The sequence below is a fragment of the Anopheles coustani genome, chromosome 2 (assembly GCF_943734705.1).
Source record: "Anopheles coustani chromosome 2, idAnoCousDA_361_x.2, whole genome shotgun sequence".
Lineage (NCBI taxonomy): Eukaryota > Metazoa > Arthropoda > Insecta > Diptera > Culicidae > Anopheles > Anopheles coustani.
The window spans coordinates 40519676-40547053 of record NC_071289.1 but is presented as its reverse complement, the minus strand read 5'-3'; the positions used below and the strand labels follow the sequence as shown (position 1 = coordinate 40547053).

At 44.3% G+C, this 27378-nt stretch overlaps 4 protein-coding genes across 7 annotated transcripts; 1 reads left to right on the top strand and 3 right to left on the bottom strand.

Annotated features, from left to right (window-relative positions):
- The first annotated feature begins 1188 nt into the window (after positions 1–1188).
- Positions 1189–9238, top strand: LOC131266889 (RNA-binding protein 5-B-like). The gene is made up of 11 exons (XM_058269570.1): positions 1189–1408; positions 1834–1924; positions 2150–2299; positions 2371–2448; positions 2513–2666; positions 2739–2808; positions 3226–3299; positions 3973–4062; positions 4588–5773; positions 7240–8438; positions 8508–9238. The coding sequence occupies exons 1-11, from the start codon at positions 1402–1404 to the stop codon at positions 8646–8648; spliced, it is 3240 nt and encodes a 1079-aa protein (XP_058125553.1). The 5' UTR covers positions 1189–1401; the 3' UTR covers positions 8649–9238.
- Positions 9239–10966: 1728 nt separating this feature from the next.
- On the bottom strand, positions 10967–14705 carry LOC131263190 (uncharacterized). Of its 4 annotated transcripts, none has more exons than XM_058265353.1 (9): positions 14040–14705; positions 13845–13952; positions 13692–13757; positions 13519–13629; positions 13070–13452; positions 12233–12434; positions 12056–12145; positions 11883–11993; positions 10967–11816 (listed from the first exon to the last, which is right to left on the bottom strand). In XM_058265353.1, the coding sequence occupies exons 1-9, from the start codon at positions 14587–14589 to the stop codon at positions 11392–11394; spliced, it is 2046 nt and encodes a 681-aa protein (XP_058121336.1). In that variant the 5' UTR covers positions 14590–14705; the 3' UTR covers positions 10967–11391. The 4 variants fall into 4 exon arrangements, with proteins under 4 accessions (XP_058121336.1, XP_058121338.1, XP_058121337.1 ...); XM_058265355.1 differs by having other exon boundaries at positions 11883–11987; XM_058265354.1 differs by having other exon boundaries at positions 13519–13623.
- Positions 14706–16333: 1628 nt separating this feature from the next.
- Positions 16334–18127, bottom strand: LOC131266713 (phosphoglycerate kinase). The gene is made up of 3 exons (XM_058269326.1): positions 17936–18127; positions 17461–17809; positions 16334–17285 (listed from the first exon to the last, which is right to left on the bottom strand). Exons 1-3 carry the CDS (start codon positions 17995–17997, stop codon positions 16449–16451), a joined length of 1248 nt encoding a protein of 415 aa, XP_058125309.1. The 5' UTR covers positions 17998–18127; the 3' UTR covers positions 16334–16448.
- A 321-nt stretch (positions 18128–18448) lies between these two features.
- LOC131262214 (protein transport protein Sec24C) lies at positions 18449–25597 on the bottom strand. The gene is made up of 7 exons (XM_058264167.1): positions 25469–25597; positions 24679–25383; positions 23246–24601; positions 23000–23168; positions 20616–21212; positions 20318–20511; positions 18449–19703 (listed from the first exon to the last, which is right to left on the bottom strand). Exons 1-7 carry the CDS (start codon positions 25595–25597, stop codon positions 19560–19562), a joined length of 3294 nt encoding a protein of 1097 aa, XP_058120150.1. The 3' UTR covers positions 18449–19559.
- Positions 25598–27378: the final 1781 nt, after the last annotated feature.

The window sequence follows — 27378 nt, the reverse complement described above, 5'->3', positions numbered from 1 at the left end:
CAAGGTTTTTTTATATGGAGTAAGATCGACAAGTACTTTTGTAATTGTAACCGGTCAGTAACGGATAATTTTACTGCATCCTATAAAAACTATTGCCAAGAACCATGACGAAATAATCGAAGGATGGTCCGGTATATAATCAGACTCGGGGTCCACACTGCAGCGCGACGTCCAGTTTCAAAAGTAGCCCTGTAGGTAAAAATACCAATTAAAACGGAGTTTGATAACTGAATTACATTTGTGCCTTTGAATTACATTTGAAGCCTAAAATAAGTAGTACAACGAAAAATCCGATGTTTCGCTCATTTTGTTCGCGTTTGTGATTCTTCTTCTTCTTCTTCTTTCGCTATGCGAGTCGGGGTATATCCTCCTACGCTAAGTCGAACGTTTGTTCCCTTACTCGTAATCAGAGGCGTACCGACTCTGTCCGAACTCCTATGAAGGGGCTCGTCCTTTAGGACCGGCTATAAAAGCCATATGTCCACCCGCCGTCCACGGGAGGGATAATTCCTTCCGTTGTCAGGACACAAGAACTCGTGGTCCGCTTGATTGACTCAAACAGCACGAGATGTGCGGCAGCTAGGATTTTTCTGACCTGAGCTCCAGCTCGGCGTGGCCACGCGGTCGTGCCGTAACCTTACTTTTCCGCTAACCCTTTCAGGAAACTTGTGCACTGCTAACCTCCGCTCTGATTCACTGCCGAACTGGAACTGGTTTGTGATTCGGTTTGGTTACGTTTTGTCCAGCTGTCGGTTTGTTTACGTTTCGAATTGACATTTGACAAGAGCTAGCGCGACGTCGCGTTTTTCGCTGTTTCTACACGTTTTGTATGGAGTTCGGCCGCCTGTCACTCGGGGTCCACACTACAGCGCGACGTCGCCTGACAGGAGCTGAACTCCGTATAAAAAAAACCTTGCGCGATTTCGCGCGAATCGCGCTAGATTTTTTTTTTTGCATGGACTTCAGCGCCTGTCAGGCGACGTCGCGTTACGCGGCGGTGCAGTCTGGAAAGCGTGTCAGGCGAACTCGCGTTTCGTGACGGGACGTCGCGCTGTAGTGTGGACCCCGAGTAATTGTGGCATCCGGTGTCAGTCCGTTCCCGAGCACCCCGGATAATTGACGCTCTACTGTAATCGAATACCATATAAAAACCTTGTTAGCCATCAAATGTCAAAGTGAAGAAAGAAAAGCTGGCAGACGTGTGGAAAGTCAAATTTTCGTGCAAAAAGTGTTCGTACGATGGTCTGCACGCCGCGTACTAAAATCACTGGAAAAGTGCATCCTAGCCTGCACTAGAAAGTCATACGGCGTTCACTGAACAATTTGCTGTATAGAAGAAGTGAAATCCAGTGCGAAAAGTGCAACCAGGCGAAGCTAGCACGGAGCAAAACAAAAGGGAAAATGGACTGTAAGTCTGCCATCTTTGAAAGCGTAGCACCTCCTTGGTTTGGTTTTGTGATCTCGTCCTGCGGATTACCCCATGGAGATTGAAGGGAATTGCATTTGGTCAGGTTCCAAAACCACGTTTTATGTTTGTGTTTCTCCATTTTTAGAGCATCATAGTATTTGGATTGTTTAAGTTTCTTTTTTGTATTCTCATTCCCACGAATGCGTAGTTTGGTGACGCGTTCCGATTAGTCGTAAAACAAGTAACAAAATTATGTCCATAAAAAATATGTCGAAGTAAAATTAACTGGCAGATGGCCAGGTATTATTGAAACAGTTATGTTGGAGATATTTCTACGGACGCGTCTATTGATCGTGTCACTACATAATTCACACCGTGTACAATCGACCGAAAAATAATCTCCTTTGAAATGTGATTGTTTATAGTCTCTCCGAGCCCAGACAGTGATACTTCTGGCTACTATAGAAATCGCAGCCGACGTGATGAGCGAGACCGGGCCAATCGAGGAAGATCGAAGTAAGGGCTTGATGGTATCGGCACCGCAGTTACATGCGCACGTTGCCAGACACTTCCTACTCCTGCCACATGCGCGAAGAAACCGACCGCGACTGCACGGCTGCTGGCACTGCTCGTCGTGGCCAATCGTAGCTTCGTCGTCTGGCGCATCCCAGACGCAGAACCACACGTACCGGACGGCGCTCGGTACTCGCATGGACTAATGAGGTTTTGTTTGATTTTTAGGGAGCGCTACCGGAACAACAGCCGTTACAGCCGTAGCCGATCCCGTTCGTACAGCCAAGAGCGCTACAGTCATCCGCGCCAGCGCAGCAACGAACGAGAACCGTACCGGGATGCCAACGATCAAGGCTATGACGATGGTGGCTGGGAAAGGTTCGCATCGATGGTGCAAACATTTAACAATTAGAGCTGCTTATCGGGCTTTCTTTTTATGTTGCTTTCAGAGAACGGTATCGTGGGCGAAGCCGTGAACGAGATCGTGATCGACGATCCCGTGATCGTGAGAGATTTCGTGATCGAAGGTAACCAATTTGGACCCGCATGAACCAAACATAGTAGTTACACTGCGCCCTATCCTTTTCACAGAGATCGGGACAAAGGAGGACGCCGTGGAGGATATTCTCCGAGCTCCATGGACGAGGGCGATAACTTTGATAGCGACAATGAGTACTACTATCAGCAGAAGCCCAACAACAACATCATCATCCGTGGATTGGCACCACAAGTGACCGAAGCGGATGTAAGTTCGCAATTGCAATTGTAACGTATCGGGAAGCAGATTTCATTTTCTAACGCTCTACCCTATTAACAGATAAACAGTGATCTCATCCAGTGCGGCTTACAAGCGCTTCACGTTCGCCTGATCCGCAAGAAAAAGACAGGTAAACAGACCTAAATCAAGTTTAGCTACAATGTAGGTTAAGATCATAGTTTTTAAGAGCTTTCCTTACACTAACGGTAAGTCCGATGTAGCGTTTGCAGCATGGCGCCAGTTTGTTGATCACCATAAATGTTTGCGATGCTAAGGGTTGGAAATTATTCCCCACTCTTCATCTAAACCATAAACATGTGTACCTTAAACTCTAACGTAAACTGGTGATGAAAGCTGGCAACTTCACGGACGGCGCGACGTGCACTGTTGGTTCAAACGAACTGGATGCAATATCACTACAGCTATTGGGACATGAACAAGAAAACGAGCATTATGATCCAACCGCTGCGTCTCAGAGCTGGCTTTTATGATTGATATCGTGTTTGTGTTTGCTCTTTCTCTATTCCCGACCGTCTTTTACTTCTAGGTGAATCGAGGGGGTTCGCATTTGTCGAGTTTCGCACAGAAGAGGAAGCAACTCGGTGGATATGTTACAAGCAGGTACCCAAACAGCAAACAATACAGAAAAGAAAAACAATGCCAATTGATTGTTGCTGCAATCGTAAATTCTAGCGAATGAAAATTATGTATGCTGTGCTATCGTCGAAAAGTGGGATACAAATAAGATAAGAACAATTCAGCAACGGGCGTCAAAACCGCCGACAGATAGGGCAAAAAAAAAAGATCTTATCGATATCTCATTTCACCTCATGTAAATGTATCATTACTTCGATGCCAACGGTCAGTCGGGTGTGAAAATTGATCCGTTCTAAACTATCCATTGCAAATCAGATAATAGCCTTATGCCTTCAAATGTTTTATTTTGCATAATTACATATTTAAAATCAATTCGATTCGATTACATAGTTCGCATTGCAAAACATTGGTTCTCTTTGGTAAAACCGAATCTTAAATGGATCCGTGAACAAGAACACCCGTACACATATCGCTAGCCCCGCAAACAACAAACCAGCGTCGATTGGAGGATATCGAGACCAAGGAGGACGAAGCCCGGCATGCCAAACGACGGCAACAGTACAGCACTGTTACTGCAGCCTCTCAAAGCGCGAGTGGAATAGGGATTCTCGTTAGGGATTTCTGGAACATCTGTCCTTACTAATTTCGGCTTCTTCTTTCGTTCTCTTCCCGTTTCTGTTTCGTTTGTCTCTCACAGGGCGTGCTAGTGTTCAATGGGCATCATGCCGTCATGCAGTACACATTCTCCATGCCCTCCAAGTCGCAAACGGATTGGTACTGTGCTAAGGTAGGTTATCAGTGGCCACACGCTGTAGTTTAATTTTAACATTTCGATTGATGAAGCTATTTGCCAGATCAACGATTTGCATTTGCTACCCTCACCTAAAGCTTTTACATCATATACATCATTGTTGTTTAATTTTTATTTATAAGTAAAGTTTATTACAATTCTTCTTCTTGGCGTAACGACCTCTTGGTCATGCCTGCCCGTTAAGGGCTTACGAGACTTGTTTCCCTGTTGTACGTGGATAGTCAGTCCTCTCGTACAGGGGAGGGTCCGGTCTCGGTTGGGATTCGAACCCACGCCGTCGAGGTGGTGAGCCCCGGCGCTCATGGGCCGATTTTCTAACCGGCGCTACCGCTCGGCTGTCGCGGACCCTTAATAAGTATAATAATTATAATGCTCAGTCAGCGAAGTATAGAAATATTGTATTTTTTTCATCAGATATTCTGGGTTCATTCATCAGAAATCATAAACTGAAGTGCTTCACTGGCATAGCTAAAATCTTCCTTGGATGTATTGTACTTTCAGTGCTATGCGTTCAACTTCAAGCGGAGGGAAAACTGCTTCAAATGTCACGGTTCACGCGAGGACAGCGAAATGGGTGGCGATGGTAGCGACGAGATGAGCAACATCCTCACCAAAAAGATTATGCTGCGCAACCTGGACGTGCTAACGAACGAGGAAAGCGTGCTGTCCGTAATGCAGAAGGTGCTGCCCGCCGATTTCGTAGCCAAACTAGCGAAGGTGGTCATTTGTCGGGATCCGCTGACGTCAATCTCGCGCGGTATGTGCTATCTGCATTTCGAAAATCTGGTCGACTCGATGAACACCCACAACGCCCTGAAGGCGCTGGAGCCACCGTTACGAATCGACAACCGGGAGGTAATCATCTCGTACTGCATGGACACGGAAAACCGGAACCTGGTGAAGCCACACCAGGCAGCAGCCGAGCAGCAACAGCAGGGTCACAGGGAAGGCAATCGATACGGCGGGCACGGTCAGCAGCAGCAGCATCAGGGCGGACCGCCGGGTAGCAATGGTGGACGGCAAGGTGGCAACTTCCACGGTCCCCACGGAGGGGCTGGGAGCCATCCGCGTGGCGGAGATGGTGGAAACAATTTCGAGCGTGGGAATTACGGGCACGGCGGTGGCAGTCACAATTCGCATGGGATGAACAAGAATTCCGGTGCTGCAAACTCTGGCGGTGGTCGTAATAACTACCAGGATGTCAGCGGACCTCCACCGCCCGGTGCCCAGACCATCGGGCCCTTACCGATGGGAGCATCCAACGCGTCGGGCCAGGCGCCCAACAGTGGTGGCAGTGCAGGCAACTTTCCAGACAATTACACGCTGGCGGATGTGCCCCGGCTGGCAGAGTACAGTGCGTCGATGTACGCATCGAATGCCGCCGAACACGAACACTACTTGCAGTACTACACCGAGTACTACACGAACGAGCTGTCTCGTTCGCAGGGGCCCACTGTAAAAACGAGTGGCCCCGGGACAGCCTCGTCGAGCGGGATGGGTGAGACGGCCAACAGTGGTGCCGCTGTCGCTCAGTCTGCCATCGCTCGAAAACAGGCCGGTCCTGGCGGAAAGGGTGACAAGGGCGATGCCTACGGAACACACGGTATGAATAGTTCGGTTTCCAATACGCCCGTTCAAAGTGGACCCCAGCTGCCTGTGCCGAACGGCTTGGATGGGCGAAAATATCGTAAGTATCCTGGATGAACGCCCCGTACCTGTTTGGGTTATTGGGGCTTTGTGGTGTGTTTAATGTTTAATCTCATTTTCAAATTGATTAAGTTTAAGAAATAGTATGTTCCCTGAACTCACACATATCATGTTGCCATCATGGTTTTAGTAGTAGTTTTAGTTCGTTGGTCATATTGAAATTATTTGTTTAAATGTAGATCTACGGCAAAAGTCTGCGTTCAAGAGTTACTCTCTTACTAGTTGATACCTAAATTTGAGCTTTTGCGTTTTTCTTAACCCTGTATTTTTTTTTATAATACGTATGTTTCAAATTCCATGCGTGTGGTCTTGGAAAGTTATGTTTCGAACCGAGCCGGCTTCGGCTTTTGCTGGGTTTTTACGCATGGTTCTTACCCGTTCAGAGTTTCCACTTACATGACATCGGCCTTGCGGTAGGCCGTCCGTTGCCTGGCCAATGCTTACGATCCTTTTTTACATGTTTATTGCTTTACCGCCTCGCTGCACGCTGAAGAGTCGTGACGCCCTTTTCCAGCATCATGTTTCCTTTGTTGCAGATTTGGTCACCCGCGGCCACTTGGATATTTATGGCTATAGCGAACATGAAACTATGTGCATATGTTATGCCCAGTTAATTGCGTATGTTTCATGTTACATATGTTTCCGCTAACATATGGTATTTATTCCGTTTGGCCCAAAAGGGTGTGAAAAAACTTTCTCTTTTCCTGCGGCGTGATTTGAAATATTGCATATGGCATCGCTTGTGCTTCTTTTTGGTTGTCAACATTCACTATACAACAAACAGCAGTTGAATGTATATTAGTATCAAAATATGTGTCTGTTCTGCCCACATGTGAATCGATACGACGATTAAGCAATTTAGTCCGGGACAGTACTGTTCAGTTGCCACGATTATGGTACGATAAGAGTTATTTTATTATGAACAAAAGAAAGTGTAATAGAACGCAAAAGAAAGTACCGCATTTTTCTGTGTATAACAACCTTCCTAAAAAATGATTCAATGTTTGTGGAAAAAAATTCTAATTTTCAACAATTTTAACAATTTTATGTCTGTTTTAACCTCCACTCTATGATCGTAAATCTGCTTTGGAGGTGATCCAAAATGCTTCTCTGCCGCATGATTTCCATTCACTTTTGCGTATTCAACCACTTTTAACTTGATATTGGAATGTATACGAAATTCTCTTTGTTGGAGGCACGTTGCTTAAATTGCGCGATTTTAATCACGATAAAACTAGAATCGAAAAGTTACTACACGTGTATAATCTGACTTTGGTCATCTTTTAACTAAAAGAGGGTCGTTATACACGGAAAAATACAGTAGTACAGAAATTTGTTAATTGCATACACTGTTGTTGTAATTTTTTTATTGATCAAATTAGTAACTTTTATCTTATCAAATCTACTTCTCGAATGAGATTACTAAATATTTCTTTCTCATTTCAGCGACACCAGATGCGTCTCTCTACCAGTACGATGAAACGTCTGGATTCTACTACGATCCCACCACCGGCCTGTACTACGACGCTAACTCGCAGTACTACTACAACAGCGAAACAAGCTCGTACCTCTACTGGGACCCGGATGGCCAAACCTACGTTGCTGCACCCGCCTCGTCTTCCGGCACACAAGAAACGCAACCGACTTCTTCACTTCCGGCTGCGACGGTTTTGCCGGAAAGTACAGCACAACAGCATCATCATCCTACAGTAACTTCCACAGCCGACGGTCCCGAAAAGCACGAAAAGCCAACCAAAACAAAAGACCAGCTGCCACCGCAGGATAAGGTGAAGGTAGCGAAGAAAATCGTCAAGGACATGGAAAAGTGGGCAAAGCAGCTTAATCAGAAGAAGGACTACAGTGTCATACAGCCACCGGCGCGCATTGAGGAGGCAACCCTGTATTCGTCGCTTGGTCCATCATCCAAACCCCTGACGGATCCACTCGGCGTGGGTGCTGGTGGCGTTGGCGCTGGTGCCACCGGCGGCACCCTGATGATGGGTAGTGGTGGCTATGCGGACGTCGGATTTTCGTTGCTTGAAAAAAAGGAGCGTGCTTCCGTTACGGCCGGCGGAGCCCTAGGAACGTCGGGGTCCTCTTCCTACCTAGCCGGTTCGACAGCCAAATCCGCCGCAGGTTACGGCGCTGGTTCCGAGTCAGACAACGATGGTGACGATGGGCCTGGCGAGCGCGACCTGGTTGATTTTGAACGGCTTACTTGTCTGCTGTGCAAACGTGCATTCCAATCGCAGGAGATTCTCATGAAGCATCTCAAGATGTCCTCTCTGCATAAGGAAAACCTGCAGAAGCTAAACGCGAGGCATCGTGGTGGTGGAGGAGCTAGTGGGGGCGGTGGCAGCAGTGACGGTGGGTCGGGTGGGCCGCTCAGCAGCCTGCAGTACCGGGACCGGGCGAAGGAGCGGCGCCAGAAGTACGGCGAAGATGAGGCTCCACCGGTTAATCGGAGCAAGGAACGATTCCAGCGTGAATTGGAAAAGCAAACGCAATCGTCCTTCTCGCAGGGCACCTCGGCCACGGTTCCGATCGGGCAGAACAACATCGGCAACAAGCTGTTGCAGAAGATGGGCTGGTCTGAAGGGCAAGGTCTTGGCCGCAGCAATCAAGGACGAGTGAACATCATCGAGGTACGTAACGAAAGAGTCGTTTTTCTTCTGCAACTCCAGCGCTAACCCGTTTCTTTTCCAACCTATCAGGCGGAGGCTCGTGTCGCAAACGTCGGTCTCGGAATCAAAGCTAACGCGGCTGCCCAGTACGGTCGCACGACGGACGATTATAAGACGTACATAAAGAAAATGATGAAATCGCGCTACGAGCAGGTCGACGTTAAAGACTAATAAGTCATCCACACAATCCACGTTCATGCTTTCCTAATTGCCTCATTTTGGCAATGTTTCGCCTGTTAAGTTGAAGTTTACAAATAGAACATTTGATTTAAATGTCTCTCGCTGCTTTTGTGTATTCCGGTTTCAAATCTCTTGCGTTGTAGCTAGTAGTTTTTAAAGCCGCAGCCCCGTAAGGCCCATTGTATAAAGAATTTAGCTCAATAAGTACGGCGCAAATTTTTACGCTAACCGTTATCAAAATAGAAAACATTCGTTTTTTTTTTACAAAAAAGCTCACTCAAGTGTTTGGTAAACCGAAAGTTGGAGAACCAGCTTTGACAAACAGTGAAAATCACACCGTTTCATAAGTTGCTGAGTATTACAATTAAATAAATAAGTTAAGTCAATTTAATAGAAATCTAGAACCATAAAATGCCCTTTTTTCGACATGTGTTGTGTTGTGATCTTTAAGTCCGAAAGGAAATACTAGCTGGTATTATTAGTACATTTTCGGATAGCGTGGAATATGTTCGTGCTTTCTTGCGTTACTTTCCATATTTTAGGATGAGGACTAGGTAGGGGCTAATGGGTTTAAAAATGACGATGTTTTTAATTTTTTTGTTATAATGCTGTTTAATTAAAAAAATCAGCTATACACTGCGTCCCAAAATGATAGCCTCACCTAGTTTTTTCTGTGCAGGGCGAATACCGAGCATATAAATTTTTCCAAAAAATTCACAAATATTTGTAAGTATAAAACGACTACTTTGCATAAATATTGTTGAAGAAAACGAGAGAACAATCGCTTTAGTACCAAGAAACCAAAATCAGTGGTGTCCCAAAATGATAGCCTCACTTAGGATTTTGATTAAATTATCAACAAAAATAGCATAAATGGATTCAAAAATCATGATTTAATAATCAGTGGGCCCCCCATTGCGATTTATTGCTTGGAAAATTCGTGATGGCATGCTCTCCGATAATTTTTCTAACGTATTTACTGATAAGGAAGGCCAAGCATTTCGGATAGCAAGTTTAAGGTCCTTTAGGGTCTCGTAATGTCTCCCATCTTCATAAATCTCTTGAACTAGCCTTCCACAAACATTCTCTATTGGATTAAGGTCTGGGGAAACGGCTGGCAAGACATTATTTCAATTCTCGATCGTGCATGGTGAGTTCTTGTTGTCTTGCTTGCGTGCACGGAAGCATTTTCTTGCTCAAAAATGAGCTGTTGATTGTTGTGATTTTCCAGATAAGGCTTAAAATGATTGTCCAGGATGTCGATAAACATATCGCTGTTCATACGTGTTGGTATATTGGCCAATTCAATTCTACTAAGACCGCTGAACGCAGCCCAAATCATGACTGATTTACCTTCAAAATTGCGACGGTAGAAAAATCGTGCTTTCGTCTCAAATCTCGCCGGTAATGGATGTAACCATCCGATCCATCAATATTTAACTTTTTTTCATCAATATAATCCACCTAACATAAATTAATAATTTAAAATTTGAACAAGACTACAAAGTGACAACTTATGTTTCTCCACTCATTCTTCCATGTCATATGTTCTGTAGCAAACTCCAATCTAGCGACTTTTTGGTGAAGTTTGAGGGCAGAAACTTTCTTCATGGACTCTCTTACAATATCAGAACATGAATTCAAAGCTCGCAATACAGCATTTTTGTGCACATTCAACCAGAAATCGTTTTTTGTCCTACGGCAACCTTTGGTTGCATTGAAAGCAACTTAAAAAATCCTCCGATTATCACGCGAGGAAAGATTTTGAAGACGACCAGGAGACTTCTGAAGCCCATATTAACTGGAATCTTTTACATAATCGTTAATGACGTTTGTGGATCTATTTATTAGCACACCAATCTCATGATTTGCCTTGCCATTACAGCGATAAGCATCAATTTAACTTTTTCTCGTTCCTAGAGTTGTTTTCTGCTTCCAATGTTCAAATTAAATTACAAATTAAAGTAAGAGAACTTAAAAATTACTTTTGGCAACTGATAACGTAGCTAGGAACTGGGTTGCTTTGTTAATTTGAATGATTTTTTAAGTGAGGCTATCATTATGGGACACTCCATTTTTTAAATTTTTGACCAAAATGTTATAATACATTTTTTTTCTGATAAATTAGAAGTGAAACACATTTCTTTTAGATTAAGTAATATGTTTCTGTCGTTTATTTTACCTTGCGATCATTTAAAATAGCATATGAGCGAAAAAACTGGGTGAGGCTATCATTTTGGGACGCAGTGTACCAAGTTCCAAACTAAATATTTGTTTGATCAATCAGATCAATTATTATAGTCCACTCATCTAAGTAACCTATGCTGCAGGAGCCCCTTTTGATCGCTTAAACCACGATAATAAGAGAATCATGAAGATTCATATTTTTGTCAGATTGGAATCCCAAGGGATTCATGAATCAATCTAAATTAATCTTAGGTTAAAGATATATACAATGAACCTCGCCTACGTAAACGAAAACATTAAAAGCAACAAATGCTTTGTAATTACGGTCAATTAGAGTCGTAAAGTCATTATCATTCTTGCTTTAATCCTTTTCAAAAATCCCTATCAAATTGTACGAAATTGTTAGAATTAATAAACAGAATAAATTGAGAATCAGTTGTGCATACTTAATAATAATTCACTTGAAATGCATTGATAAATATTAAACTTATCCTTCCATTGAATTAAATACTGCTATGTATTTATAATCTTCTAATGTAAGACGCGTTTATTTCTTCTGATTGCGTATATGCGTGGTAGATTTTCTCAACATCTTACAACTTAACCGCCTTCTGGCATGCCGTAGTTTAATTTGTATGTAGTCTGTGATTTGCCTTCTCGTTGGGTTCGCGCCGTTCGATTTGGCAACATCAACAAATAGCTCAACAATGTTGGTGTATGCCCTAAAGGGGATATCTTTTAAACTCCAAACCCCATTTCCTGCCCAGCTTAATTTGGCGAAGAATTTTCGGCAGAATAAAAGATCGATTGTCTCGTGTATGGGTGTTTGAAAATATTCGCAGGGCGTTAAGGATGATCTCAACCAATCGAAAACTTCTTGCCTATAGATCCCATCTGCTTGTCCAAGATCGGCCTCAAATTTCTTCAGTTCCTCCACACTAGCTATCAATGTAAAGTTGAAGCTCTGTGAATCTGAAAGAAGGAGAAAAACGCTTTCTAATAATTATCAAAGCACAGGCTTATTAAAAAATCACCTACCACTATTTGGTATGGAAGCTGAGATGTTTGATCGAGGTTTGGATTTTTTCACGGGTACGAGATAAAACTCCTCCGCTAACACTTCGGTGCTCGTAGAAGGTACGGCTGCAACTTGAAACCATTACTAGCTTAAAATATTCTTTCAACCGATATAATTACAGTTATCAAAATACCTGGGCTGAGAGGTGGTGGGGAGCTAGAAGCTCGAGGAGATGGGATGTCGGATGTCCTTGTTTCACCTGTTAAATGTCCTATGGCTAACACTGTGAACAATTTAGAACAATTTACAAATATTAACTACCCTAGGTTTCTATTAAAAATGTTGCTAGCCATTATGGGAAGTTTCTTACCTTTTGCTGAAGTATTTGATAGAGTCGTTATTCTTGGTGCCAAGGGAACGTTCCTTGCTTGTTGCAACTGTTTGGCTGGACCAGCCTTGTCACTCGACACTTCGGTTGTAAGAGCCCGTTGGCTGGTTCGTGCCATTTGTAGCTCTTTCTTAAGCTGTGCAATTAAGCTTTCGTTGCGAGCGTTGGTCATTTTTAGTTCAACCTTTTCCTCGGTAAGTAAAGTTCCCAATCAAACAGTCCAAAATTGTAAGAATCGAGAAAAAATATAAATTGAGAATCAGTTGTGTATGCTTCAAATCAATAAACAGGAAATACATTGCTAAATATTAAATGCATCTCTCCATTAAACTAAATTCTACTCAAACTATGCCTTTAAAAACTTTTGCTAATATAAGGCACGTTCCATTCTTCTTTATACTCAGTGGCAGGCAGTCAAAATTGGACAGTCTTTAAGTTCAGTTATACTATTTTCTAAACCTGATATTTTGTTTGAAATAATTTCAGAAAATGAAAACAAAAGTTTCTAAGTAGTAACAACTGACAATTATAATAGTAACAAATAATAACAAAATATATATTTTTTTAAAATTTGTATGGTGTCCGACTTCGAGTGCCTGATTCAAAATAAAGACTCGTTTCATTAGTTTCTGATCTTTTTTCAAATGAAGTTTTTTCGAACATCCTTTTTGAATATTCGTGAAGAGGAAAGAGAAAAGAAAGCCCCTGTAAAGTTTCGCGTCGTTATTAACTCCGAGAAAAACGATAACTTTACTCAAAGTAAAACGACTGTCCGAGTTTGATTGCCTGCCACTGTACATGGATGGCAGAATTTCTCACCATCGTACAATCTGTCCGCCTTCTGGCGTGCCGTAGTTTAATTTGTATGTAGTCTGTGATTTGCTTTCTCGTTGGGTTCGCGCCGTTCGATTTGGCAACATCAACAAATAGCTCAACAATGTTGGTGTATGCCCTAAAGGGGATATCTTTTAAACTCCAAACCCCATTTCCTGACCAGCTTAATTTGGCGAAGAATTTTCGGCAGAATAAAAGATCGATTGCCTCGTGTATAGATGTTCGAAAGTAGTCGCAAGGCGTTAAGGATGATCTCAACCAATTGTAAACTTTTTGCCTATAGATTCCATCTGCTTGTCCAAGATCGGCCTCAAATTTCTTCAGTTCCTCCACACTAGCTATCAATGTAAAGTTGAAGGTCTGTGAATCTGAAAGAAGGAGAAAAACGCTTTCTAATAATTATCAAAGCACAGGCTTCTTTGAAAATCACCTACCACTATTTGGTATGGAAGCTGAGATGTTTGATCGAGGTTTGGATTTTTTGACTGGTACGAGATAAAACTCCTCCGCTAACACTTCGGTGCTCGTAGAAGGTACGGCTGCAACTTGAAACCATTACTAGCTTAGAAAATTATTTCAACCGATATAATTACAGTTATAAAAATACCTGGGCTGAGAGGTGGTGGGGAGCTAGAAGCTCTAGGAGATGGGATGTCTGATGTCCTTGTTTCATCTGTTAAACATCAGAGATTTTAAGGATTACAAAAGGGTTATTTTCCTGTTTTACAAATTATAAATATACACGATGAATGATAATTACCATCGCTGCTCGGCGTAGCAGAGGATTGACGTTGTCTTTTACAACCTATGTTATTTCGAAGAATTTGTCCACTACTTCCAATCGCTTGCCTGGGTGCTGTGGTTAACACTGTGAACAATTTAGAACATTTTAAAAATATTAACTACCTTAGGTTTCTATTAAAAATGTTGCTAGCCGTTCGGGGAAGTTTCTTACCTTTTGCTGAAGTATTTGGTAGAGTGGTTAATCTTGGTGCCAAGGGAACATTGCTTGCTTGTTGTAACTGTTTGGCTGGACTAGCCTTGTCACTCGACTTTTCGGTTGTAAGAGCCCGCTGGCTGTTTTGTGCCATTTGTAGTTCTTTCCTTAGCTGCGCGATTGAGCTTTCGTTGCGAGCGTTGGCTGTTTTTAACTGATCCTTTTCCTCAGTAAGTAATGCTATTGTAATGGCCTGTGATGAAAACGCCTTTTCCAAAGTAGATAGCCTAGCGGAAATCGTATGAAACCAGCGGTCAAAGGCTACACCGCTTTCTGAAGATATTAGCGAGCGCCATCCATCCAGTGCTTCAGTTTTCGGCGAAGAAGAAACTGTTGCCGGTGGTCCATTCGGATCATTTTCGATTATGTGTGGCTTTTCTTCGTCGGTCTCGTGCAGATCTTCCTGCGCTAGCTGGAGTGGATCTTCCTGTTTTATTTCTTGTAAACATTCCCGCCCCACGTTCGGTGGAAGCCGTTGTACACCATCTGCTCTGTTTGTTCGGGTCATCACTATTTTTCGGTTTTCTTTTTAACACTTCAAGCTCAATATTTAATGTTGTACTTTTCATAAACGACCAAAAAGGTAAGTTGTTTACTTTCAAACTTCACCATACTTGAACTGCAAATCTGGTATGACGAACTTGTGTTTATCAACAGTTTACAATGCTGTATTCACACATGACCACACTGGTGGTTTTTACAAACGAAAATTTATGGGATTTGACAGCTGCGAGCAATCGTACGATTTTGTCGAACGATAAAATAAAAATCTTTTGATTTTGTTGTCGGATGGTCGTATCCGATTTTATCTGTCAACAAAGATGTATTTTACAAACCCGGAATCATAGCTTTCATCTACAAAATATAATAAAATTCATTTAATTTTCTAAGTACTTGAAAAATTACAGAAACATTTTTGGTATCTGATGTCCTATAAAATATCGTACTACAAAGCACTGACACCAGTGACTGTGCCAAAGTGGAATGGGGGTCCAGAACGCTCGAATTCTGGACAAGTTCCTTTTATGACGCACGCCGTCCCTGTCTGGTTTTGGCGTGATGTTGATTGATAGCGCAGTTGACGTTACAACTTGAATTTTGTTAAGCAACCCGTAGACGTTGCGAACTTGTACGCGCGAACAATTTGACAACCTGGCATTGCCTATGTTAAGGAAAGGAAAGGAAGATTTCCTCTTATATCTTCCTTTCCTTTCCTTTACATAGGCAATGCCTGGTTGTCAAATTGTTCGCGCGTACAAGTTCGCAACGTCTACGGGTTGCTTTACTGTTGTGAAAGAAACCTTCCATTTTTCTTTGCCGGACAGGTGTGAACCAGTTTAAGCAAAAACACATACATTTTTTCATCGGGCGATTGACAGTTACGAATTGAAAAAGTCTAATTTATTGTTCAATGCGCTACCTGTGATTCAAACTACCTTGACTATACCTGATCCTTCATTCGTAAAAATGCAGTCAGTTCGTTTGGACGCCAAAGCACGTTCTTTACCTGATGGTTGTTGTGGCTAAATACTTTGGAAATTTGTATTTTTCTGCCGCGATAATATCACATCCCTTAGAGTTTAATTTCATGTAAGTATTGTGGAACGTGCCAAGAACTAAGTATAAATACTTATGTACTAATTGTGTTGATGTTTACAGAACATAGGAATAGTAGCTGATCTTGGAGGAGTAATCAAGGATAATCGCCATGGGCCTCCTCAATGGAGAACAAATTAAAAATGTGCGCTATTCCATGACAAAGCAACGGGAATAAACGAATCAAACATGTGCTAAACTAGCATACATGTGTTTGTTACTTGTTTACATAAATTGAAGAAAGAAAATCAAATAATATCTGGCATCTCGCAAAAGGGTGAAGTTGGATGATCGGGTCTACATCAATAGTACTTAGCTAAGATCTTTGGTTTGGCTTGCTGGCAGGTAGTGCGGCCATTCCAAACTCGCTTGTAGAAACCCACAAAATGTACAACTCTGTGAATGTCGGGCTAATTATCTTTCATTGTTGGTATATCTGTTCCGGGTATATGGCGATTCGTGTTATCATGTCTCTCGATGTTTCTTAATCAGAGTCTAGTGAGCGATAGCAAATATAGAAGGTTATAATTTCTTTTGCATTAATACGCGTCATATTGGACAAAACAGCGGCTTTGGATAACTTCGGATACTTTATTGTTTTTGATAGCAGTGAGCAACCAGTAGGCCGATCCCGAATATGTGTATACTTGGCCATGTATGATGATTAGTTGATAATTTAATGACTCTTCAACGTACACGTTGCTATATTATAACATTTTAAGGATATTGAGTGACTTTAACACTTATCTTGCAGCTGGGGCACGAACGAATTTACGCGCTGCTCAGGGCATCAACGCCCGGCAGCACCTTGCCCTCGAGCAGTTCCAACGAAGCACCACCTCCGGTCGAGACGTGCGAAACCTGCGACTCGGTGCCCCACTTGGCGCAGCATGACGCCGTATCCCCACCCCCGATGATCGACACGGTACCAGCCTTCGTGGCCGCCACCACGCCATCCATGAGCGACTTGGTGCCGTTGGCAAAGTTCGGGAACTCGAACACACCGGGCGGTCCGTTCCAGACGATAATTTTCGAGCGTGCGATCGGAGCCGCGAACGCTTCACGTGTCTTCGGGCCGATATCGAGACCGAGGTGACCGGCGGGGATGCCTCCCGCCACCGTTGCTTCTCCGGTCGCGGCATCTTCCGCGAACTTATCACCCGTCACAAAGTCGACCGGTAGATGCAGCTGCACGTTGTTCTTCTTCGCCTTATCCACGAGATTCTGCACGATCTTGGCACCCTCGGCATCAAATAGGGATGCGCCAATTTCCATGTTGTTCAGCACCTTCAGGAAGGTGAACGCCATTCCGCCGCCGATGATCATTTCGTTCACCTTGTCCAGCAGGTTTTCGATAAGCTGTATCTTATCGGCCACCTTCGCACCGCCGAGAATGGCCAGGAACGGCCGGGGTGGATTATCGAGGGCCTGCGAGAAGTAGCGGAGCTCCTTGTTCAGCAGCAAACCGGCCGCCCGCTGGCTGTAGCCCTCGCCCATCATCGAGCTGTGGGCACGGTGTGCCGTACCGAAGGCATCGTTCACGTACACGTCACCGAGCTTGGCCAGGCTCTCGCGGAATGTTTTGACCTTATCTTTGTCAGCCTTAACCTGTGACGAAAAGGGTGAAAGCGAGCGAAAGCAAAAGAGATTATTATGCAATGTTCTGTAACAGGCTCTTTGTTATTTTAGTCGCGTGGCGGTGGTTCCGAAGCCGCCCAATATGTGCCCCAACAAAGCGTAAACAAAATAGTCTATTTTTAAGCGCCTATACACGCACACATACCTTGTTACCACTGGCATCGACACCCTTGCCCTCCTCCTCCACGTAGAAGCGGACGTTTTCCAGCAGGATCACCGAGCCGGCAGCCGGATCCTTGCACGCAGCCTCCACCTCGGCACCGACGCAATCGTTCAGGAACGTTACGTCACGACCGAGCAGCTTCTTCAGCTCGTCCGCGACCGGTGCCAGCGTATACTTGACATTTTTGTTTCCATCCGGGCGGCCAAGATGAGAGGCCAGCACCACCGATTTGGCACCCTTCTCGAGCGCAAACTTGATGCTATCCAAGGCGGCCACAATGCGCTGGTTGCTGGTAATTTTACCCTCCTTGATAGGGACGTTAAAATCAACGCTGGTGGGAGAACAGGAACATAAATATGAAAGTGAAACTGATTCGATTGTAAAACTGATAACGCTTTCCGGTTGAAAGCTTGTTCTCCAATAATCTCTAAGTGTTGATAGCAATTCAATCACCTACCGCATAAACACACGTTTGCCCTTCAGGTCAACATTTTCAATGCTTAGCTTATTCAAAGCCATTTTCACACAGCACACAAAACTGGACAACTGCCTCAAAGGAGTAGTAATTAAACCGATTTCTGGGAAATCGACCGCGCGACTAGGACTGCTGGCAAGTATACAGCTCTGAAATCTGCGCGATTCGAATCGCTTTTCTTGAATCCTTGATTGAATGTCACACCAAGGGCATCAATGTCATCGAGTTTGATACGGAGAACAAGGTTATTAGACATTTAGACCGAACCTAAAAGATCAAATAGTCAGCAGAAATTTAAATGGACCGTTGAACAAGCTTGATTGTGATATTTTTAATATTGGCGAAGCACTCTCTCTCACTGATGTTTTTGGTACAGAATATGGTGTTTACTTTAAAAAACTTTTTTTTACTTGATTTTTGAGCGACATCCACATCTTTTATAAATTTTCTCTTGGATCAATTGAAATTGCAAACAACTATTTGTGTTGAATTGAATAATAATAATGATATAATATATATTTCACTATGTTAATATACCGTTGGATTCATGAATTGATATAACATACAATACTACTGCGCACCTGAATTTTACCCCTCGGGTGCCCGTGACCAACTCGAACCTGTTTGCGCAGCTTAGAAAAAACGATTCGATCAACCTTCGACCAATCTCTTAAACCGTTCATGTAGATAATATTGATTAAATCAAATTGCATCCAGTGCGAAGTGTTCGTTTACAGTAAAGTACGGGTTTCATTTACTTAAAAGAAGACGTATAAAAAAGATGCCGATGCTAGGAAGTAAGAGAAATAAAAGACAAAATATTACTATTTTTAGAGCACGATACAATTGCATGTTTTAAAACCAACGAGTGAAAAAATATTCTTGAACATGTGTCTACCCTTTTGTTGAATGGAAAGAACAAAAAACAAAAAAAATCCTAACCAACCTAGCGATCGACTGATAGCAAACGTCCAATCAATTCCACTTCTCTTTCCTACCACCTACCACCAAAAGATCGCCTGTATCGGTTGGCCCTATTGCGATTCTGGGAGTAGCTACTACGGAGTTCGCCGGCCAAATATTGCGACCGCGTAACGGCAGCCGGTTCACCCAGGACTTGCATCACTTCCACCTCTTGCTCCTGCTCCTCGGCGACATCCTCGTCTTCTTCCTCAATCGTATCGTCCGCACCGTCGTCCTCCTCGTCTTCGTCGTACCGAGACGCCAGACGGCTCCCCACGAATCCATGGCAGCGTGTTGTACTCACAAACTTCGTTTGCTGCGACCCACCACAGCAAGATGCGGGCGCCGGATGGCCGTTATGTTGTTGTTCTTGCTGCACACTAGCATCCGTAGAACTGGAGGCAGACGAACAAGTCGGTACGCCAACGGTGGACGTTCCGAGCGGTTTCGTAGTGACAGTATTCCCGTTGATGTCGTTACATTGAGGGCTGATTTTGTTTGGCAGACGATGCGTAGGGTTGTAAGTAGAACTATGGTTAGAAGTGGGGGCCACGACGGCCGGGGCACTGTGGCCGCCATTGCTAAATCTAAATCGCACGCCAGAGAAAAAACTGCTCGCCTTATTGCCGCCGGCGTTGGCGAGCTAGCTAAGCATTTGACGGATCTCTTTGTGCATATGACAGAGGAAGTCGACATAGCTGACCGACCCGTCGGTGGTGCCACCGTCTTCCACCAGGAAGTGCCGCAGCACGCTTTCCAGTTTGTCGCGTTGCTTGACAAGCGTCAGCTGAAAGAGATATGAAAGAAATGATTATATGTTAAAGAAGCGAACATCGTATTCGTATAAACAAAATTGTCATCAATTCCCTGCTTCAAGACCTGGCTTCTTTTATAAACTACTAGCAAGCAAGGGCGTTTTGCTCTAGCTATAAATGTGTCTAAATACTAAGAATCAATGTTGAAATAATATTTTTTCAACTAATATGACTCATAATACTGAGAGTTATATTTTTAGGGATTAAAAGGGTTCTGATTCCAAAAACTCTTTTGGCCCAACCGTCACTTTAGGTAGGTACTCCTTTGAGTCATACCATAGGTAATTTTGACCACCTCAATAGCAACATATACATATAAGATAGTTTCCTAACATTTGTGACAAATAATTTCCTTTTTTTATGCTGCCGTAATAATTTAAGATAGTTTCTTAAAATGTAAGCCACTTTAATGTAAACCTTTTTTTGAAAATTCATGTACAACATATAAGCATAAAATATTTAATTAGCAGGAAATTGAAATGAAAAGCTGCAAATTGATCCATGATGAGTGTGTGATAAATAACCCAGTCATCCTTTTGTTGAATAGAATGGTCACCACTTACCCAACACTTGTGGTAACACTTACCCTCATGCAACGATGCTTTTCCTCCTGTATTCTATCGACGACGGCGCGTATGCGCTTGGATAGAGGATTATCGAATACTGGCAAACCCGTTCGATCGGTGTCGATCTGCTGCGTGCACTGGGCACCAAACACCGACTGCGTGAACTCTGGAGACAGCGACAATCCCAGCCACATGAACATATGGATACCGTTCTCTGAAAATCCGTTTCATTCACATGTGAGTCGTTTAGTACACGTATTTTATCAAATGTTTTCAATATTTAGTTGACAGTTCAATCCAACAGCTCGGTTATCTTACCCAAAATGTATGCACCATCCTCGCGCATCTTGTCACCGGTGCACCGAATGGACGCCGGAACTGCGTCGGACTCGACGTTGACATCGTGGAGCGGAATCAACCGCGGGTAGAAGTACTGCACCGACGCTGGCAAATTCATGCTCATCACGTAGTAGATGACGTACGAGCGGTCATCGATCGTAATATCCGACCCACCGGAGAACGCGTCATTCTTCAGCAGACAGTTGACGTACAGCGGGAGAAGCTTCATACCCTCGGGCAGAATCAGCTGGCCGGTCGAGGTTGGCGAGGCGCAGTGTTTCCGGTAGCACGCGAGCAGCTGCACCGCCCGGTGCACGATCGAGTCCTTCACCGCCTTCGGATTGTTGTCCATCAGCTTGGTGAGGCCCTGCTTGGCAAAGTACAGGATGGTGGTGTCGAGGTCGCAGCAGCGGAACAGATCCAACAGCGTGGCACACGTCTTCAGGCTGAGGTTGTGCACGCGCAAACGACGCTGGCCCGAGCACGAGGTGTACAGGAGGGCCACCTGAATCAGCACATGGTCGTCCGTCAGCTTGTCGTCGTGTTTAATTTCCACCGCAACCGATTTGTCGCAATCTAGAACGGGACGCCAATGAGAGGTGTTGCTTCAAGTAAACTTTTCTCCCCTTGCACCATAACATGAAATCCAAATATTATATTTATCTGATGGCCATTGCAATATTTTTCCACATCCGCCCATTTTTGAGCTACTTTTTGTGAAGGTGAATCTGGCATTCATTCGCCCCAACTAAATTTAATGTAAATCAAACCACAAATAACAGGGAATTAGGCATGTTGTGGATCGCCGAAAACGAAAGAATTTCATTATAATACCAGTGATTCCATCTAATCCAAAAACAATATTTGATGGTATTATCTTTTTCTTTAAAGAGTGAGGAAGTGATTTTGTCTTCGACATGGAATATACTGTACGAAATCGAAATTGAGTTAGATTTTGTTATTTTGGTTTCGTTGTTATTTTGGATTATTTATTTTTTGTTGAAATGTAAAAACGAAGTGTTTTTTTACATACAGTAAAACGTCCACTATCCGTGAAGTTTGGGACCGGGAATAATCGGGCCTTTATTCAAACGTACGTGGGGGGACCCAAAAGTAACGGGAATCGGGTTGTAGGGAGAAGAGGGGAAAAAGGGGATCGGGTACAATATTTTTTTTAAAAAGCTTAACATGTTCTTGATCAGTATGCAAAGTTTAGTTTTTGTAAATGCATCCGCTAGTCTTTGAGAATTTTTTCAGTGTAACGGTTTTAGTGTTTTCGGCGATTTTGTGAGATGGCCAAGTGAAACTGAGATCAACCTCGTTCTGGGCTCCCCACAGCTTCAAAAGCGGACAAAAATGTTTCAAAACTCAACAAACTTGTTCAGAATGTGTTCTTCCAGGATGGAAAAATGGGTATCATGCCATTTTCGGTCAAAAACAGCCTCATGGACAGCGCTTTGTGGGCAGGTGCGTTGTCGTGGTCTCAGTTCCGTGGAAGAACCAGTCTCGCCACGGATCCGTCGTTTTCTTCCAGCTGTTTTCCCTCAACATCTTCAAATCTGCCTGGTGGATTTTTTAGTTTATCCTCCATCCTGGATAAACAAATGCTGAACAAGATTGTTGATTTTTGAAACATTTTCGTCCGCTTTTGAAGCTGTGGGCAGCCCAGAACGAGGTTGACCTCAGTTTCACTTGGCCATCTCACAAAATCGCCGAAAACACTAAAACCGTTACACTGAAAAAATTCTCAAAGACTAGCGGATGCATTTACAGAAACTAAACTTTGCATACTGATCAAGAACATGTTAAGCTTTTTAAAAAAAATATTGTACCCGATCCCCCTTTCCCCCTCGTCTCCCTACAACCCGATTCCCGTTACTTTTGGGTCCCCCCACGTATGATGAATTGACAAGGAATATCAACGCACGGAAAAGACATGTTTTTACCAACATACATAAATAAATTAAAAATTTAATAACATTATTTAAAAATGTTAGAGTTTGTTAAATGGGTGGACTCAAAGTAGCTGTAAAAACAAGTTTTACTAATTTGGTAGTCGCTGAAAAGTTCAACATGGTTGTGTATCCAACCCCTGATTAATCCGACACGGGTTAATCGATGTTCCACTGTATTTTGAATATTTATTTTTAAGTTGAGGTCTTTATCATGTTGTACGTTCTTAAAAGTTCAAGAAAAATGTAAAAATGTATTTTGTATAAACTTTGTTTAAATTTACTAGAAGAGAGCATGTTTCTAGTTGAAAAAAAATTAGTTAAAAATAAATTAGTTTCAACTGACTATTACAAACAGAAATGCATTTGGCAGATACAATTTATCTCAAAAATAGTAATTCTCTCACTTACCAATGCTGGCGATTTCCATATCCTTCGTGTTGGACATGAAGAAATGGCCGTAGAAGTCGGTCGGACGTACGCCGGTTGAGGTACGAACACGCATCACCGCATCGAACGCTATCGGGCGTGAAATGTTCTTGATCAGATCATTTACCAGCCTCTGACCATCAATGTCCGCCTGGAATGGGATAAGAAATGAGAAAAAAGAAAGTCCCCAATGTTCAACCGACTGGAAAGATCTTAGGGCGAACTTACTTGGAAATAGGTGTACTTATAAACTTCACCACCGGTCAACCTGGCCACCTGCCCGATGGTGGCCAGATCGATGTACGCATTGTTAAACGCAAACAGATCGACCGACACACCGGCACCGACGCAATCCTGAGCCAACATATTGTACACCGTCGACTGTGGCGTCAGGACCGTCTTTTCCTTCTCCGTACCGAGCAGCTTACGGTCGTCGCGTGCCTTCAGCTTTCCTGGCGCTTCCGCGTTCGGCAGCGATGAGTGGAACACGTACAGCTTACCGACACAATCGGAGGCCTTCAGTGCCTCGAGACCGGCCTGCAGCGCCGGTAGAAGAATCGTTTCCGTTTCGCGCGTATCACCGAACATCTTCGGTATCTGATCCATCAGTGCATCGATCACCGTGGATGACTCGATCGGATCAACCAGGAAACCATCTAGCAGGGGCATAAACATCTCCTGCAGATCGCCCACCACCATCATCTGGGGCTGGGCGAGCGAACTCTTCAGGTTGTAGAAGTGCACTGAGCTGTTGTACGTGATGATGCCGATCTTCATCGCGGTGCGCGGCTGATCCTGGTCCACCGGGAGATGGCGGATGATGTTCTTCAGCTGCGCGCATAGTAGCGCCACTAGCCCCGATTTGACGTTGTTGTACGAAACGTCGATTAGGAACACCATCGCGGGCGCCTTCGGGGGCGTATTGTTGCGGCAATATTCCTTCGTCGCGACGAACTCGTACGTCCCGAGTACCAGCTCCGGCCGCTCGTACTTGTCCATGCGCTGACCGGTGTGATCCAGGTGCTGGAAGTACCCGGACGGCACTTCCGTCGTCGCCTTGCAGAACTGACACTGGAACCGACGGCCACCGTCGACAAACTGCATCGTCGGACAAATGTACGCCTTGCAGCGGATGCACCGGATCGGACCCATTTCGCCAAAGTCAACAATCGGTGGTGCCATCTCACCCTCCGCCAGCCGTGCGAACGGTGAAATGATCAGCGCAAACGGAACCGCACTCTGCTTCATCATGTCCGTCGTCTGGGGAATGTTGTACATGGCCGAGCGGACGAAGCGCGGACTCGCGTTACCCTGGTCCTGCGTAACGAACTTGGTCGTCACGAGCGGCGGCATCTGGCCGGGTTGGTTGGTGGAGAAGACTCCACCACAGTTTTCCTGATTTTCGGCCATCACTTGGATCGGATTGGGCATGCTCTCCGGGTCGAGGCGCTTTTGCTGTGGCGCTGGTGGGGGAGCCGGATAGTGGCCCCCGACCATGCCCGGTGCCTGGTATTGCGGATGGTGGTGTGGCTGCTGTCCACCCATCGGTGGCATTTGATTATACCCAGCACCGGGAGGCATTTGCTAAACGGCCAAGTGATGTAAAGTTTATGTTAATCTCTTAGAAAACTCTGATACTCATGCTTCCTGATAATACTTACATTGTAACCTCTCGGTGGCATGTGTCCACCCATCGGCGGCATTTGACCCTGCTGCGGTGGATAACCTTGCTGGGGATGCTGTTGTATCTGCTGTCCTGCCATCGGTGGATATTGCTGATGTTGTGGTTGCTGCTGCTGCTGTTGCTGTGGTGGCATGGGTTGAGGTCCACCAGCTGCTACCGGAGGAGCGGCTCCATAAGTCGTTGGACCCGGTGGCCCTTGTTGTTGTTGTTGTTGTTGTGGAGGATAGCCACTGGCAGATTGCCCGCTCATAGGCGGACCGCCAGCATAGGCACCCTGTGGTGGTTGTTGCTGCGGAACAAATTGTTGCCCAGGTCGTGGTGGACCTCCAGCAGTGTTCATCGGTGCGTACTGCGGTCCAGCAGCTGGAGGCTGCCCAGGCTGGCTAACTGGATGACCATTCGTTTGCCCAAAGCCACCAGCCGGTGGCATCGGTGGTCTCACGGGGCCTTGAACCGGCGGTCCATTTGTCATCGTAGGAGGACCCGCCTGCTGCTGTTGCTGTTGCTGCGGTGGAGGAGGATATCCACCAGGAACCTGACCGCCTGCCGACGGGGGACGCACCATCGGTTGAGGTTGAAGTGGAAAGTTCGACGGTGGTCCACCCATCGGGCCGTTCTGATTAGGAACTCCAGCTTTTGGTGGGTTCGCGAGAGACATGGTTTGCATTTGATTAGCCAGCTGCTGTTGCTATAGTGACGGGATGATGAACACGATTTAAGATTAAATAATTAACTTCGCACACACAGCCGTCTTTTGTTCTACTTACGCCAGACTGCGTTCCATTCATGCTCGGGGCCTGCCCGGGTGGTGGAGGTCCTCCAGGTTGCGGCTGAACTGCTTGCGGTTGTGGCCAGCTCTGTGGCGGATACTGCCCATACGCCATTTGGGGATTCATTGTACAGGATTATTTTAACCGTGTTTTTCTTCCCTGCTGAATTTCGCACAAACTATTGAGGGATAAAATCGACAGAAAACTTGATTTAAACACTCGTTTTAGAACGGTCAGCCTGAAAGATCAACGGCGAGCAACAATTGTACAACATCATCTTTGCCGCGACAGCACTTTCGGTAGCCCCCCCCCCCCTTCCGGAACGATGAGTTGGTTGCTTGGCTAATGAAAGCAACTGCAATACACCCTTCCACTCTTCGGGAGTAGATTGCGATCTACTAACCTTTTAGCTTTTGCTGACAATAAATTACTGTAAACTGATGTAACACACGTGCAATGTAGGGATTTAAAATTTACCATGCATTATTAGAAAGAAAATCTGATCGGCGTGAAACGACGAGCACCGAAATTGCTTGACTACTGATTTCCACGTCAGACGTGCATCAAGAAAACAGAAAAATCGGTCCACGATCGGTGCACCGCCTGATGTACGAAGGAGAGGGTTGAATGCGGGGTTTTGTGTTATTTTGATTGTGTCAACGTCTTGACAGCTGCCACGTAATTTAACGAAAGATAGGCGGCCAGCTGCAGGGCTGTGTAGTTTTGCTTGAATTTTAAATAACTTGGGAAAAATTTTAATCATGTACAGTAACAATCAAATTTGAAAAAAGCTTTATTTACTTAATAAAATGAACAAATCTGACACCCCATCAAAGCTAGAATACAATTAACCCGAACACACATCGCTCGTTCGTCAAGTTTTGTTAGTTTATACTACTCAGAGTCACTTCTAGGATGTGCCAGTGGTAGGGTAAATCGTCTGTTGTTAGTAAAATTGGCATGGTTGTAATGCCTTACAACTAAAGAAAAATCAATTTTCCTTTGGTTCCGTCTAATACTCTGTGCAATGAAAAAAAAAATCATAAATTTTGATCAGGCGGGGTTATTAATTTTTTTTTTTTTTTTTATGTGGCACGACATCCCCTAGTGGGACAAGGCCTCTCTCCGAAGGTAGTTTGTGTGACCGAAAGACGGTATATTATAGATCGGTGGTCAGCCGTTCGTTATACCGGGGGGTTCCAGACTCGAGATTTGATCCCACACCTATGGCGTGGTGTTTCCTCGCGCTACCGCTGCGCCATGGGCACCCCCGGTGTTATTAATTGCCCAACGAAAATTTCTGTCACGATGACATCGCAACTATCGATGTTTTTCAGAAAACATTGCCGGGGTTGTCGCAAATACCGTTTTGTCTAGTGATGGGGAAACTGAATCCCTACAGGGATTCAAATCTTTCGATTCAAATCCATTCTGAGATCCGGATCTCCGAATCCGAATCCCAATCCGTCATATCATACATGCTCATCTAATGCCGATTTTTCATATGATGTGTTTAATTCAATGAATGATTTACATAAGAATATCAATATAGTTGACATTATTCTTCTAATTGTATTCAAACAACACGAACAATTTAGTCCTTTTTGGGAATATGCAGACTAACTGATTTACCCGAGTTCATTCCAAGAAGAGTAGCATTTATTATGTTTCAAAAACAAATAAGGGAAGCCTTATCATTCAAATTGAATCCATCGTGGGGTCACTGAAACAGTGAAGCAAGTCGGGCGACACAACGTGTATGTACACGCACCACGGATGTGTTGGTCCAACAAATGCAAATGTGTGCGTTACCAAATTTGGTCTCGCGGAGAGGAAATTGACCTCTCTTCTCTCGACGAGAGCTGGTAGAAAAACTAGAAAAGATGGATAAAATGTAATATGTTTCT

Bases quoted from the DNA above. Each gene is read 5' to 3' on its own strand.
- LOC131266889 (XM_058269570.1), top strand. The intron at 2,300-2,370 runs GTTCGCATCGAT...TGTTGCTTTCAG, and splicing joins GACGATGGTGGCTGGGAAAG to AGAACGGTATCGTGGGCGAA. The intron at 4,063-4,587 runs GTAGGTTATCAG...TTGTACTTTCAG, and splicing joins CGGATTGGTACTGTGCTAAG to TGCTATGCGTTCAACTTCAA.
- LOC131263190 (XM_058265353.1), bottom strand. From the start codon at position 14,589: ATGACCCGAACAAACAGAGCAGATGGTGTACAACGGCTTCCACCGAAC. The intron at 13,758-13,844 runs GTAATTATCATT...GATGTTTAACAG, and splicing joins TGCTACGCCGAGCAGCGATG to ATGAAACAAGGACATCAGAC. The intron at 13,453-13,518 runs GTAGGTGATTTT...TCCTTCTTTCAG, and splicing joins AGCTTCCATACCAAATAGTG to ATTCACAGACCTTCAACTTT.
- LOC131266713 (XM_058269326.1), bottom strand. From the start codon at position 17,997: ATGGCTTTGAATAAGCTAAGCATTGAAAATGTTGACCTGAAGGGCAAA. The intron at 17,810-17,935 runs GTAGGTGATTGA...TTCTCCCACCAG, and splicing joins GGCAAACGTGTGTTTATGCG to CGTTGATTTTAACGTCCCTA. The intron at 17,286-17,460 runs GTATGTGTGCGT...TTTTCGTCACAG, and splicing joins TCGATGCCAGTGGTAACAAG to GTTAAGGCTGACAAAGATAA.
- LOC131262214 (XM_058264167.1), bottom strand. From the start codon at position 25,597: ATGAATCCCCAAATGGCGTATGGGCAGTATCCGCCACAGAGCTGGCCA. The intron at 24,602-24,678 runs GTAAGTATTATC...TTGGCCGTTTAG, and splicing joins TGCCACCGAGAGGTTACAAT to CAAATGCCTCCCGGTGCTGG. The intron at 23,169-23,245 runs GTAAGTTCGCCC...ATCCCATTCCAG, and splicing joins ATAAGTACACCTATTTCCAA to GCGGACATTGATGGTCAGAG.